Below are 17,020 nucleotides of genomic sequence, written 5' to 3' on the forward strand. Positions count from 1 at the left end.
ACAGCAAGTGGTACTGGAGCGCCAAGTCTAGGTCCAAGAGGCTTCTAAACTGCTTCTACCCCCAAGCCATAAGACTCCTGAACAGCTAATCAAATGGCTACCCAGACTATTTGTACTGCCCCCCCTCCCTCGTTTACACTGCTGCTACTCTCTGTTTATTATCTATGCATATACACTTTAATAACTCTACCTACATGTACATATTACCTTGCCACCGGTACCCCCTGTATATAGCCTCCACATTGACTCTGTACCGGTACCCCCTGTATATAGCCTCCACATTGACTCTGTACCGGTACCCCCTGTATATAGCCCGCACATTGACTCTGTACCGGTACCCCCTGTATATAGCCTCCACATTGACTCTGTACCGGTACCCCCTGTATATAGCCTCCACATTGACTCTGTACCGGTACCCCCTGTATATAGCCTCCACATTGACTCTGTACCAGTACCCCCTGTATATAGCCTCCACATTGACTCTGTACCGGTACCCCCTGTATATAGCCTCCACATTGACTCTGTACCGGTACCCCCCTGTATATAGCCTCCACATTGACTCTGTACCGGTACCCCCTGTATATAGCCTCCACATTGACTCTGTACCGGTGTCCCCGGTATATAGTCTCCACATTGACTCTGTACCAGTACCCCCTGTATATAGCCTCCACATTGACTCTGTACCGTAATACCCTGTATATAGCCTCCACATTGACTCTGTATCGGTACCCCCTGTAAATAGTCTCCACATTGACTCTGTACCAGTACCCCCTGTATATAGCCTCCACATTGACTCTGTACCGTAATACCCTATATATAGCCTCCACATTGACTCTGTACCGTAATACCCTGTATATAGCCTCCACATTGACTCTGTACCGGTACCCCCTGAATATAGCCTCCACATTGACTCTGTACCGTAACACCCTGTATATCGCCTCCACATTGACTCTGTACCGGTACCCCCTGTATATAGCCTCCACATTGACTCTGTACCGGTACCCCTGTATATAGCCTCCACATTGACTCTGTACCGGTACCCCCTGAATATAGCCTCCACATTGACTCTGTACCGTTACCCCCTGTATATAGTCTCCACATTGACTCTGTACCGGTAACCCCCTGTATATAGCCTCCACATTGACTCTGTACCGGTACCCCCTGTATATAGTCTCCACATTGACTCTGTACCGGTACCCCTGTATATAGCCTCCACATTGACTCTGTACCGGTACCCCCTGTATATAGCCTCCACATTGACTCTGTACCGGTACCCCCTGTATATAGCCTCCACATTGACTCTGTACCGGTACCCCTGTATATAGCCTCCACATTGACTCTGTACCGGTACCCCTTGTATATAGCCTCCACATTGACTCTGTACCGTAACACCCTGTATATAGCCTCCACATTGACTCTGTACCGGTACCCCTTGTATATAGCCTCCACATTGACTCTGTACCGTAATACCCTGTATATAGCCTCCACATTGACTCTGTACCGTAATACCCTGTATATAGTCTCCACATTGACTCTGTACCATAATACCCTGTATATAGCCTCCACATTGACTCTGTACCGGTACCCCCTGTATATAACCTCCACATTGACTCTGTACCGTAACACCCTGTATATAGCCTCCACATTGACTCTGTACCGGTACCCCTTGTATATAGCCTCCACATTGACTCTGTACCGTAATACCCTGTATATAGCCTCCACATTGACTCTGTACCGTAATACCCTGTATATAGTCTCCACATTGACTCTGTACCATAATACCCTGTATATAGCCTCCACATTGACTCTGTACCGGTACCCCCTGTATATAACCTCCACATTGACTCTGTACCGGTACCCCCTGTATATAGCCTCCACATTGACTCTGTACCGGTACCCCCTGCATATAGTCTCGCTATTTACTGCTGTTATTCTTATCTCTTACATATTTGGGGGGTATTTTCTAAAACTGCATTGTTGGTTAAGGGCTTGTAAGTAAGCATTTGTATTCGGCGCATCTGACAGATATAATGTGATTTGAACAGACACACATGGACACACACACCAAGGCCCACCTACATGTTATACATTCTAGTCATTTAGCAGATGCTCTTATCCAGAGAGACTTAAAGATAGTGCATTCATCTTAAGATAGCTAGGTGGGACAACCAAACATCACAGTCAGTAGCTAGGTGGGAACCCCAAACATCACAGTCAGTAGCTAGGGGTTCAGTAGCTAGGTGGGACAACCAAATATCACAGTCAGTAGCTAGGGGTTCAGTAGCTAGGGGTTCAGTAGCTAGGGGTTCAGTAGCTAGGTGGGACAACCAAACATCACAGTCAGTAGCTAAGGGTTCAGTAGCTAGGTGGGACAACCAAACATCACAGTCAGTAGCTAGGGGTTCAGTAGCTAGGTGGGACAACCAAACATCACAGTCAGTAGCTACGGCTTCAGTAGCTAGGTGGGACAACCAAACATCACAGTCAGTAGCTAAGGGTTCAGTAGCTAGGTGGGACAACCAAACATCGCAGTCAGTAGCTAGGGGTTCAGTAGCTAGGTGGGACAACCAAACATCGCAGTCAGTAGCTAGGTGGAACAACCAAACATCACAGTCAGTAGCTAGGGGTTCAGTAGCTAGGGGTTCAGTAGCTAGGGGTTCAGTAGCTAGGTGGGACAACCAAACATCACAGTCAGTAGCTAAGGGTTCAGTAGCTAGGTGGGACAACCAAACATCGCAGTCAGTAGCTAGGGGTTCAGTAGCTAGGTGGGACAATCAAACATCGCAGTCAGTAGCTAGGGGTTCAGTAGCTAGGGGTTCAGAAGCTAGGGGTTCAGAAGCTAGGGGTTCAGTAGCTAGGGGTTCAGAAGCTAGGGGTTCAGAAGCTAGGGGTTCAGAAGCTAGGGGTTCAGAAGCTAGGGGTTCAGTAGCTAGGGGATCAGTAGCTAGGGGATCAGTAGCTAGGGGTTCAGAAGCTAGTGCTTCAGAAGCTAGGGCTTCAGAAGCTAGGTCTTCAGCAGCTAGGGATCAGTAACTAGGGGTTCAGTAGCTAGGGCTCTGTGGGGTGGGGGGTAGGCTCTGCGGGGTGGGGGGTAGGCTCTGTGGGGTGGGGGGTGGGCTCTGCGGGGTATGCGCTGCGGGGTGGGGGGTAGGCGCTGCGGGGGGGGGGGGGTAGGCTCTGTGGGGTGGGGGTGGGGGTAGGCTCTGCGGGGTGGGGGGTAGGCTCTGTGGCGTGGGGGTAGGCTCTGTGGGGTGGGGGGTAGGCTCTGCGGGGTAGGCGCTGCGGGGTGGGGGGTAGGCTCTGCGGGGGTGGGGGGGGTAGGCTCTGCGGGGGTGGGGGGAGTAGGCTCTGCAGGGTGGGGGGCAGGCTCTGCGGGTAGGGGTGGGCTCGTCTACAATACATGAAGAGATTATTAAGAGCGAGAATATTTGTATTCGTCAAAACGGCGGTCAAGCATCGATCATCAAGCCACCAGAATCAGACCCTCGACATTTATTGGAAAGGAGCATCAAGTTAATAATCACTGTGCTCTTTCACCACCCGGTGAAGTTCATCGCAACTTATTTCATCTGTAGCCGAATGGAACTGCATGCTTTTGTAGTGGGTGGACCAGACATCATGTGATCCCGTGACTTCAAGTTAACTTTGATATGACGGTTATTAAATCAATATTTGGCATTTAGGTTTATACAGGCTATTTCTTACATCATTCATTTTACAGACGCAAAAAAAAAAGATCAAATGATCTGACGGAATTTATTTTTAAAAATGTACCGAAACTTCCTGTTTCCATGACAGCGGGTCGTGATTAATTTTTTACACGTTAAGACTTAGAAACTATGGATTAACTAATTAACTAATCGCATAGAAACTATGGATTAACTAATTAACTAATCGCATAGAAACTATGGATTAACTAATTAACTAATTGCATAGAAACTATGGATTAACTAATTAACTAATCGCATAGAAACTATGGATTAACTAATTAACTAATTGCATAGAAACTATGGATTAACTAATTAACTAATCGCATAGAAACTATGGATTAAAGAGGTGGTTAGTGTCAGGAAATCTTCCCTCAAAGTAGCGATCAGCAAAGTCAGCGCTAGTGGGGAGAGAGAAGTCAAGAGTGAGTGTTAGTTCACAAAATACCTTTTTTAGGGGGGATTATTTAAGATACTCTTTGAAGAGGTAGGGTTTCAGATGTTCTCGGGAAGATGGCCAAGGTCTCTGCTGTCCTAGTTTCAGGGGGAAACTGGTTCCACCATTGGGGTGCCAGGACAGAGAAGAGCTCTGATTGGGCTGAGCGGCAGCAGCCCTCCAGAGGCCAAGAAACCAGAGGTGGTAGATCGGAGTGCTCGGGTTGGGGTGTAGTGTATGAGCCTGAAGGTAGGGAGGGGCAGTTCCTAATGCTGCTCCGTAGGCAAGCACCATGGTTTTGTAGTGGAGTGTAGGGTCTGGAGTGTAGGGTCTGGAGTGTAGGGGTTGGGGTGTAGGGGTTGGGGTGTAGGGGTTGGGGTGTAGGGGTTGGGGTGTAGGGGTTGGAGTGTAGGGGTTGGAGTGTAGGGGTTGGGGTGTAGGGTCTAGAGTGTAGGGTCTGGAGTGTAGGGGTTGGGGTGTAGGGGTTGGAGTGTAGGGGTTGGAGTGTAGGGGTTGGAGTGTAGGGTCTGGAGTGTAGGGTCTGGAGTGTAGGGGTTGGGGTGTAGGGGTTGGGGTGTAGGGGTTGGGGTGTAGGGGTGTAGGGGTTTGGAGTGTAGGGTCTGGAGTGTAGGGCTTGGAGTGTAGGGGTTGGAGTGTAGGGGTTGGAGTGTAGGGGTTGGAGTGTAGGGGTTGGGGTGTAGGGGTTGGGGTGTAGGGTCTGGAGTGTAGGGTCTGGAGTGTAGGGTCTGGAGTGTAGGGTCTGGAGTGTAGGGGTTGGGGTGTAGGGGTTGGGGTGTAGGGGTTGGGGTGTAGTGTTTGAGCTTGAAGGTGGGGAGGGGCAGTTCCTCTTGCTGCTCCGTAGGTACGTGCGGTAAGACCAACCAACCAATCATAACCTTCACAGAGATCTACCAACCAACCAATCATAACCTTCACAGAGATCTACCAACCAACCAACCAATCAATCATAACCTTCACAGAGATCTACCAACCAATCATAACCTTCACAGAGATCTACCAACCAACCAACCAATCATAACCTTCACAGAGATCTACCAACCAACCATAACCTTCATAGAGATCTACCAACCAACCAACCAATCATAACCTTCACAGAGATCAACCAACCAATCATAACCTTCATAGAGATCTACCAACCAACCAACCAATCATAACCTTCAGAGATCTACCAACCAACCAACCAATCATAACCTTCACAGAGATCTACCAACCAACCAACCAATCATAAACTTCACAGAGATCTATTGAGTGAGATGCAAGCCAAGCCACCAAGCACTGAGTTTGACTCTCACCATGTTGAAAACGGGCAACATCATGTAGAGCTTGTCCTCCAATCAATCAATCAACCAACCAACCAACCAACCAATCAATCAATCAACCAACCAACCATAACCCCTACTCACCCTGTTGAAGACGACCAACCAACCAACCATAACCCCTACTCACCCTGTTGAAGACGACCAACCAACCAATCATAACCCCTACTCACCCTGTTGAAGACGACCAACCAACCAATCATAACCCCTACTCACCCTGTTGAAGACGACCAACCAACCAATCATAACCCCTACTCACCCTGTTGAAGACGACCAACCAACCAATCATAACCCCTACTCACCCTGTTGAAGACGACCAACCAACCAACCATAACCCCTACTCACCCTGTTGAAGACGACCAACCAACCAACCAACCAACCAATCATAACCCCTACTCACCCTGTTGAAGACGACCAACCAACCAACCAACCAACCAATCATAACCCCTACTCACCCTGTTGAAGACGACCAACCAACCAATCATAACCCCTACTCACCCTGTTGAAGACCGACCAACCAACCAATCATAACCCCTACTCACCCTGTTGAAGACGACCAACCAACCAATCATAACCCCTACTCACCCTGTTGAAGACGACCAACCAACCAACCAACCATAACCCCTACTCACCCTGTTGAAGACGACCAACCAACCAATCATAACCCCTACTCACCCTGTTGAAGACGACCAACCAACCAACCAATCATAACCCCTACTCACCCTGTTGAAGACGACCAACCAACCAATCATAACCCCTACTCACCCTGTTGAAGACGACCAACCAACCAATCATAACCCCTACTCACCCTGTTGAAGACGACCAACCAACCAATCATAACCCCTACTCACCCTGTTGAAGACGACCAACCAACCAATCATAACCCCTACTCACCCTGTTGAAGACGACCAACCAACCAACCAACCAATCATAACCCCTACTCACCCTGTTGAAGACGACCAACCAACCAACCAACCAATCATAACCCCTACTCACCCTGTTGAAGACGACCAACCAACCAATCATAACCCCTACTCACCCTGTTGAAGACGGGCAGCATCATGTAGAGTTTCTCCTCCTGCTCCTTCTGGGTCATGTGACGTGGAGGGTGGCAGAGCTCTGAGAAGAGGCGTCTGAGGTGCATGAGGCCAAGTGCATTGTCTTGCGGGCTACACTCCTCCTGCCGCGGCCTACCCATGATCCTCTTCACCATGTTCATCTTGAGCGGCTTCGTCCGGCCAAAGCCAGCCCTGAGAGGATGAGGAGGGAGGAGGAAAATGACTTAATTTCTATTTAATTTTACTATACCTTTTCAGGAAGAGCTTTGAACCATTTTTTATTTTTTAAATCTATTGAATTAAAAATGTATTGTTCACTTGTAGAACGGCATCAGTAGCAACAGATAACCTGGTCAGCAGTCTAAAGGCCACGGTCACCTTTACTCCTCAATTCTCCCTCTATATCGGAGTTGGGGAATAAAGAGACAGTATCGAAGGATGGATGAAAAGAGGAATAGAAAGTCTAGAGATAAAGAAAGAGAGAGAGAGAGAGAGAGAAGGGACGTCAGATGATGGAGAGATAAATCCTTGGAAAATATGGAATGAGGGAAAGAGAGAGGAGACCCTCAGAGAGGAGAGGCCGTGAGAGAGGAGAGGCCGTGAGAGAGGAGAGGCCGTAAGAAAGGAGAGGCTCCTAAGAGAGGAGAGGCCCTGAGAGAAGAGAGGGCGTGAGAGGGGAGAGGGCGTGAGAGGGGAGAGGGCGTGAGAGGGGAGAGGCCCCAAAAGACTATGGCCGGCTCTGACTGCATGTGGGTACACAGACCCACGAGCCACTGTGGCCCCTCAAGATGAGTTCAGATTTGTTGTGCCCCCCCTATCAAAGTTCCCCATCCCTGATATACAGTACCAGTCAAAAGTTTGGATACATATTCATTCAAGGGTTTTTCTTTATTTTCTACATTGTAGAATAATAGTGAAGACATAAAAACTATGAAATAACACATATGGAATCATGTAGTAACCAAAAAAACAAACAAAAAAGTGTTAAACAAATCAAAATATATTTTATATTTGAGATTCTTCAAAGTAGCCACCCTTTGCCTTGATGACAGCTTTGGCATTCTCCTGGCACCCTTGATTGAGTTCCTGTGTCCAAACTTTTGACTAGTACTGTAGTTGTTTACTGTGGCTACAGTGTGTAGAATACACTGTAGGATAAAGACACATATATATCCATTATTGTTGCTATGAGGAAATGTACTAAGCTAAATGCAAAAAATACCAGCAATGAAACTTCTTCCATGATTATTAGGGCATTCTGCGTGAACGTGGCCGAAAAAATATTATTATGAATTTGGATCTTCCTCAAATGGAATTAGGGCTGGGAATTGCCAGGGACCTCACGTATTGATACGATATGTATTGATACAATATGTATCGATATGTATTGATACGATATGTATTGATACGATATGTATCGATATGTATTGATACGATAAGTATTGATACGATATGTATCGATATGTATTGATACGATATGTATTGATACGATATGTATTGATACGATATGTATTGATACGATATGTATCGATATGTATTGATACGATATGTATCGATATGTATTGATCGATATGTATTGATACGATAAGTATTGATACGATATGTATCGATATGTATTGATACGATATGTATTGATACGATATGTATTGATATGTATTGATACGATATGTATCGATATGTATTGATACGATATGTATCGATATGTATTGATACGATATGTATTGATACGATATGTATCGATATGTATTGATACGATATGTATTGATACGATATGTATCGATATGTATTGATACGATATGTATTGATACGATATGCATTGATACGATATGTATCGATATGTATTGATACGATAAGTATTGATACAATATGTATTGATACGATATGTATTGATACGATATGTATTGATACGATATGTATCGATACGATATGTATCGATACGATATGTATCGATACGATATGTATCGATACGATATGTATTGATACGATATGTATTGATACGATATGTATTGATACGATAAGTATTGATACGATATGTATTGATACGATATGTATTGATACGATAAGTATTGATACGATATGTATTGATACGATATGTATTGATACGATATGTATTGATACGATATGTATTGATACGATATGTATCGATATGTATTGATACGATATGTATTGATACGATAAGTATTGATATGATATGTATGTATTGATATGTATTGATACGATATGTATTGATACGATATGTATTGATACGATATGTATTGATACGATATGTATCGATATGTATTGATACGATATGTATTGATACGATAAGTATTGATACGATATGTATCGATATGTATTGATACGATATGTATTGATACGATATGTATTGATATGTATTGATACGATATGTATCGATATGTATTGATACGATATGTATCGATATGTATTGATACGATATGTATTGATATGTATTGATACGATATGTATTGATACGATATGTATCGATATGTATTGATACGATATGTATTGATACGATATGCATTGATACGATATGTATCGATATGTATTGATACGATAAGTATTGATACAATATGTATTGATACGATATGTATTGATACGATATGTATTGATACGATATGTATCGATACGATATGTATCGATACGATATGTATCGATACGATATGTATCGATACGATATGTATTGATACGATATGTATTGATACGATATGTATTGATACGATAAGTATTGATACGATATGTATTGATACGATATGTATTGATACGATAAGTATTGATACGATATGTATTGATACGATATGTATTGATACGATATGTATTGATACGATATGTATTGATACGATATGTATCGATATGTATTGATACGATATGTATTGATACGATAAGTATTGATACGATATGTATCGCTATGTATTGATACGATATGTATTGATACGATATGTATTGATACGATATGTATTGATACGATATGTATCGATATGTATTGATACGATATGTATTGATATATATATTGATACGATATGTATTGATACGATATGTATTGATACGATATGTATTGATACGATATATATTGATACGATATGTATTGATACGATATGTATCGATATGTATTGATACGATATGTATTGATACGATATATATTGATACGATATGTATTGATACGATATGTATTGATACGATATGTATTGATACGATATGTATCGATATGTATTGATACGATATGTATTGATATATATATTGATACGATATGTATTGATACGATATGTATCGATATGTATTGATACGATATGTATTGATATATATATTGATACGATATGTATTGATACGATATGTATTGATATATATATTGATACGATATGTATTGATACGATATGTATTGATACGATATGTATTGATATATATATTGATACGATATGTATTGATACGATATGTATCGATATGTATTGATACGATATGTATTGATACGATATGTATTGATACAATATGTATTGATACGATATGTATCGATATGTATTGATACGATATGTATTGATACAATATGTATTGATACAATATGTATTGATACGATATGTATTGATACGATATGTATCGATATATATTGATACGATATGTATTGATACAATATGTATTGATACGATATGTATTGATATATATATTGATACGATATGTATTGATATGTATTGATACGATAAGTATTGATATATATATTGATACGATATGTATTGATACGATATGTATTGATACGATATGTATTGATACGATATGTATTGATATGTATTGATACGATATGTATTGATATGTATTGATACGATATGTATTGATACGATATGTATTGATATATATATTGATACGATATGTATTGATATGTATTGATACGATATGTATTGATACGATATGTATCGATATGTATTGATACGATATGTATTGATACGATATGTATCGATATGTATTGATACGATAAGTATTGATACGATATGTATCGATATGTATTGATACGATATGTATTGATACGATATGTATTGATACGATATGTATTGATACGATATGTATCGATATGTATTGATACGATATGTATTGATACGATAAGTATTGATACGATATGTATCGATATGTATTGATACGATATGTATTGATACGATATGTATTGATATGTATTGATACGATATGTATCGATATGTATTGATACGATATGTATCGATATGTATTGATACGATATGTATCGATATGTATTGATACGATATGTATTGATACGATATGTATCGATATGTATTGATACGATATGTATTGATACGATATGTATCGATATGTATTGATACGATATGTATTGATACGATATGCATTGATACGATATGTATCGATATGTATTGATACGATAAGTATTGATACAATATGTATTGATACGATATGTATTGATACGATATGTATTGATACGATATGTATTGATACGATAAGTATTGATACGATATGTATTGATACGATATGTATTGATACGATAAGTATTGATACGATATGTATTGATACGATATGTATTGATACGATATGTATTGATACGATATGTATCGATACGATATGTATCGATATGTATTGATACGATATGTATTGATACGATAAGTATTGATACGATATGTATCGATATGTATTGATACGATATGTATTGATACGATATGTATTGATACGATATGTATTGATACGATATGTATTGATCGATATGTATTGATACGATATGTATTGATATATATGATTGATATGTATCGATATGTATTGATGATATGTATTGATACGATATGTATTGATACGATATGTATTGATACGATATGTATTGATACGATATGTATTGATACGATATGTATCGATATGTATTGATACGATATGTATTGATACGATATATATTGATACGATATGTATTGATACGATATGTATTGATACGATATGTATTGATACGATATGTATCGATATGTATTGATACGATATGTATTGATATATATATTGATACGATATGTATTGATACGATATGTATTGATATATGTATTGATACGATATGTATTGATATATATATTGATACGATATGTATTGATACGATATGTATTGATATATATATTGATACGATATGTATTGATACGATATGTATTGATACGATATGTATTGATATATATATTGATACGATATGTATTGATACGATATGTATCGATATGTATTGATAAGATATGTATTGATACGATATGTATTGATACAATATGTATTGATACGATATGTATCGATATGTATTGATACGATATGTATTGATACAATATGTATTGATACAATATGTATTGATACGATATGTATTGATACGATATGTATCGATATATATTGATACGATATGTATTGATACAATATGTATTGATACGATATGTATTGATATATATATTGATACGATATGTATTGATATGTATTGATACGATAAGTATTGATATATATATTGATACGATATGTATTGATACGATATGTATTGATACGATATGTATTGATATGTATTGATACGATATGTATTGATACGATATGTATTGATATATATATTGATACGATATGTATTGATATGTATTGATACGATATGTATTGATACGATATGTATTGATACGATATGTATTGATATGTATTGATACGATATGTATTGATATATATATTGATACGATATGTATTGATATGTATTGATACGATAAGTATTGATACGATATGTATTGATATATATATTGATACGATATGTATTGATATATATATTGATACGATATGTATTGATATGTATTGATACGATAAGTATTGATACGATATGTATTGATATATATATTGATACGATATATATTGATACGATATGTATTGATACGATATGTATTGATATATATATTGATACGATATGTATTGATATGTATTGATACGATATGTATTGATACAATATGTATCGATATGTATTGATACGATATGTATTGATACGATATGTATTGATACGATATGTATTGATACGATATGTATTGATACGATATGTATCGATATGTATTGATACGATATGTATCGATATGTATTGATACGATATGTATCGATATGTATTGATACAATATGTATTGATACGATATGTATTGATACGATATGTATCGATATGTATTGATACGATATGTATTGATATGTATTGATACGATATGTATCGATATGTATTGATACGATATGTATTGATACGATATGTATTGATACGATATGTATCGATATGTATTGATACAATATGTATTGATACGATATGTATTGATACGATATGTATCGATATGTATTGATACGATATGTATTGATATATATATTGATACGATATGTATTGATATGTATTGATACGATAAGTATTGATACGATATGTATTGATATATATATTGATACGATATGTATTGATACGATATGTATTGATACGATATGTATTGATACGATATGTATTGATATGTATTGATACGATAAGTATTGATACGATATGTATTGATATATATATTGATACGATATGTATTGATACGATATGTATTGATATATATATTGATACGATATGTATTGATACGATATGTATTGATACGATATGTATTGATATATATATTGATACAATATGTATTGATACGATATGTATTGATACGATATGTATTGATACGATATGTATTGATATATATATTGATACGATATGTATTGATATGTATTGATACGATAAGTATTGATACGATATGTATTGATATATATATTGATACGATATGTATTGATACGATATGTATTGATATATATATTGATACGATATGTATTGATACGATATGTATTGATATATATATTGATACGATATGTATTGATACGATATATATTGATACGATATATATTGATACGATATGTATTGATACGATATGTATTGCAATTCGATACTGTGATTTTATTGCGCTTCAAAAGTTCCAAAAAGATATATTGATCACCATATGTCTGCTGCAGAAGGGGCAAGAGAGAGCCATGAGAAAACGAGTTTCGATCAGTCATGGAAATTAAAAGTGTCGCAATCAAAATGGCTCCCTATTCATAAAGAAGATGAAGAAGCTATGAAGTAAAAAATACTGGAGTTTTGGTGCAAGTACAGCCGTTATTGTCAAGACGATACGATATATAGTCAAAAACAATAACTATATCGACCCCCCCCAATCAAAAAAAAGTATATACACTGAACAGAAATATAAATGAAACATCCTTTATATGAACTGTAGCTCAGTAAAATCTTTGAAAATGTTTCATGTTGCATTTGATATTTTGTGTTCAGGGTAGAAAGGTCCTTCATAGGAGAAGGATGGTTGGCATAAGTCTACCTTTGAAACGTGGGCTAAGTCATGAACCAACACCAGCTTCATTTACCCATAGTTATCAGCTTAATTTACCCATAGTTACCAGCTTAATTTACCCATAGTTATCAGCTTAATTTACCCATAGTTACCAGCTTAATTTACCCATAGTTACCAGCTTAATTTACCCATAGTTACCAGCTTAATTTACCCATAGTTACCAGCTTAATTTACCCATAGTTACCAGCTTAATTTACCCATAGTTACCAGCTTAATTTACCCATAGTTAGTTCAGCTTAATTTACCCATAGTTCCTTAATTTACCCATAGGCCTTAATTTACCCATAGAGACATTGAAGTTCACTTTCCTTATTTACATTAGTTACCAGGGCTGTCAGCTTCTTTCCGGTGTGATAAGAGTGACAGAACCACCGTTCCCCTTCCTGCCATCCCCTCACGCCTCTGACACCCTCACTATGACACGTGGGCTGTCCTGCCATCCCCTCACGCCTCTGACACCCTCACTATGACACGTGGGCTGTCCTGCCATCCCCTCACGGCTCTGACACCCTCACTATGACACGTGGGCTGTCCTGCCATCCCCTCACGCCTCCGACACCCTCACTATGACACGTGGGCTGTCCTGCCATCCCCTCACGCCTCTGACACCCTCACTATGACACGTGGGCTGTCCTGCCATCCCCTCACGCCTCTGACACCCTCACTATGACACGTGGGCTGTCCTGCCATCCCCTCACGCCTCCGACACCCTCACTATGACACGTGGGCTGTCCTGCCATCCCCTCACGCCTCTGACACCCTCACTATGACACGTGGGCTGTCCTGCCATCCCCTCACGGCTCTGACACCCTCACTATGACACGTGGGCTGTCCTGCCATCCCCTCACGGCTCTGACACCCTCACTATGACACGTGGGCTGTCCTGCCATCCCCTCACGCCTCCGACACCTCACTATGACACGTGGGCTGTCCTGCCATCCCCTCACGGCTCTGACACCCTCACTATGACACGTGGGCTGTCCTGCCATCCCCTCACGCCTCTGACACCCTCACTATGACACGTGGGCTGTCCTGCCATCCCCTCACGCCTCACTGACACGTGGGCTGTCCTCACTATGACACGTGGGCTGTCCTGCCATCCCCTGACACGGCTCTGACACGGCTCTGACACCCTCACTATGACACGTGGGCTGTCCTGCCATCCCCTCACGGCTCTGACACCCTCACTATGACACGTGGGCTGTCCTGCCATCCCCTCACGCCTCCGACACCCTCACTATGACACGTGGGCTGTCCTGCCATCCCCTCACGGCTCTGACACCCTCACTATGACACGTGGGCTGTCCTGCCATCCCCTCACGCCTCTGACACCCTCACTATGACACGTGGGCTGTCCTGCCATCCCCTCACGCCTCCGACACCCTCACTATGACACGTGGGCTGTCCTGCCATCCCCTCACGGCTCTGACCCTCACGGTGGGCTGTCTGACACCCTCACTATGACACGTGGGCTGTCCTGCCATCCCCTCACGCCTCTGACACCCTCACTATGACACGTGGGCTGTCCTGCCATGACCCCTCACGCCTCCTGACACCCTCACTATGACACGTGGGCTGTCCTGCCATCCCCTCACGGCTCTGACACCCTCACTATGACACGTGGGCTGTCCTGCCATCCCCTCACGGCTCTGACACCCTCACTATGACACGTGGGCTGTCCTGCCATCCCCTCACGCCTCTGACACCCTCACTATGACACGTGGGCTGTCCTGCCATCCCCTCACGCCTCTGACACCCTCACTATGACACGTGGGCTGTCCTGCCATCCCCTCACGCCTCTGACACCCTCACTATGACACGTGGGCTGTCCTGCCATCCCCTCACGGCTCTGACACCCTCACTATGACACGTGGGCTGTCCTGCCATCCCCTCACGGCTCTGACACCCTCACTATGACACGTGGGCTGTCCTGCCATCCCCTCACACCTCTGACATCCTCACTATGACACGTGGACAGAATTGAACTAGTACAGACAGATGAAACGGCATGTTCTGTGTACGGAGAAGTCACAACGCAAAAAAAAACAAATTTGGCATAAAGTTGGAGCTTAAAAATGATCAACTTTGTGATAAAACCTCTCTATTTCGCCAACAATATAGCCTGAACATTTTTTTAAAATAAATCACCATAAATAAATCGATGTCTTACATTAATTTGTATTTTTAATTATCCTTTATTTAACTAGGCAAGTCAGTTAAGAACAAAATCTTATTTACAATGACGGCCTAGGAACAGTGGGTTAACTGCATTGTTCAGGGGCAGAAGGACAAATGTTTACCTTGTCAGCTCGGGGATTTGATCTGACCACCAGGCTACCTGCCTCCTCTGACCACCAGGCTACCCGCCTCCTCTGACCACCAGGCTACCCGCCTCCTCTGACCACCAGGCTACCCGCCTCCTCTGACCACCAGGCTACCCGCCTCCTCTGACCACCAGGCTACCCGCCTCCTCTGACCACCAGGCTACCCGCCTCCTCTGACCACCAGGCTACCCGCCTCCTCTGACCACCAGGCTACCCGCCTCCTCTGACCACCAGGCTACCCGCCTCCTCTGACCACCAGGCTACCCGCCTCCTCTAACCACCAGGCTAGGCTACCTGCCTCCTCTAACCACCAGGCTACCCGCCTCCTCTAACCACCAGGCTACCCGCCTCCTCTAACCACCAGGCTACCCGCCTCCTCTAACCACCAGGCTACCCGCCTCCTCTAACCACCAGGCTACCCGCCTCCTCTAACCACCAGGCTACCCGCCTCCTCTAACCACCAGGCTACCTGCCTCCTCTAACCACCAGGCTACCCACCTGCATCTCTTTCCACTGAAACCGAGTTACAGCACCCTGGTCTCTGAAAGTAGTGCTCCTTTTATAAGTGTAACAGAAAGACTTTGGTCTCAGACACAGTTCACACAAAAATCAGCCAATCAAGTCAGTGACACACTCAACAACGGTAGCTCAGGTTCCCTGTTTACGACGCCGAGGTAGCTGAGGGTCTGTTCTTTCCCTGCGAGCTAGCACAACGTCTCTCTCTCTCTCTCTCTCTCTCCCTTTCTAAAGCCCTACCAATAACTCTGCCTGTCTGAGATAACCATAGT

At 41.6% G+C, this 17,020-nt stretch overlaps 1 protein-coding gene across 1 annotated transcript in view; it reads right to left on the bottom strand.

Annotated features, from left to right (window-relative positions):
- wdfy3 (WD repeat and FYVE domain containing 3) overlaps positions 1-17,020 on the bottom strand; it is a 252,100-nt gene that overhangs the window by 203,853 nt on the left and 31,227 nt on the right. Inside the window, 1 exon segment of the mRNA XM_065026907.1 lies at positions 6,520-6,730. Coding sequence (XP_064882979.1) covers positions 6,520-6,699 — 180 coding nt within the window. The 5' untranslated portion in view covers positions 6,700-6,730.

The sequence above is a fragment of the Oncorhynchus nerka genome, linkage group LG13 (assembly GCF_034236695.1).
Source record: "Oncorhynchus nerka isolate Pitt River linkage group LG13, Oner_Uvic_2.0, whole genome shotgun sequence".
Lineage (NCBI taxonomy): Eukaryota > Metazoa > Chordata > Actinopteri > Salmoniformes > Salmonidae > Oncorhynchus > Oncorhynchus nerka.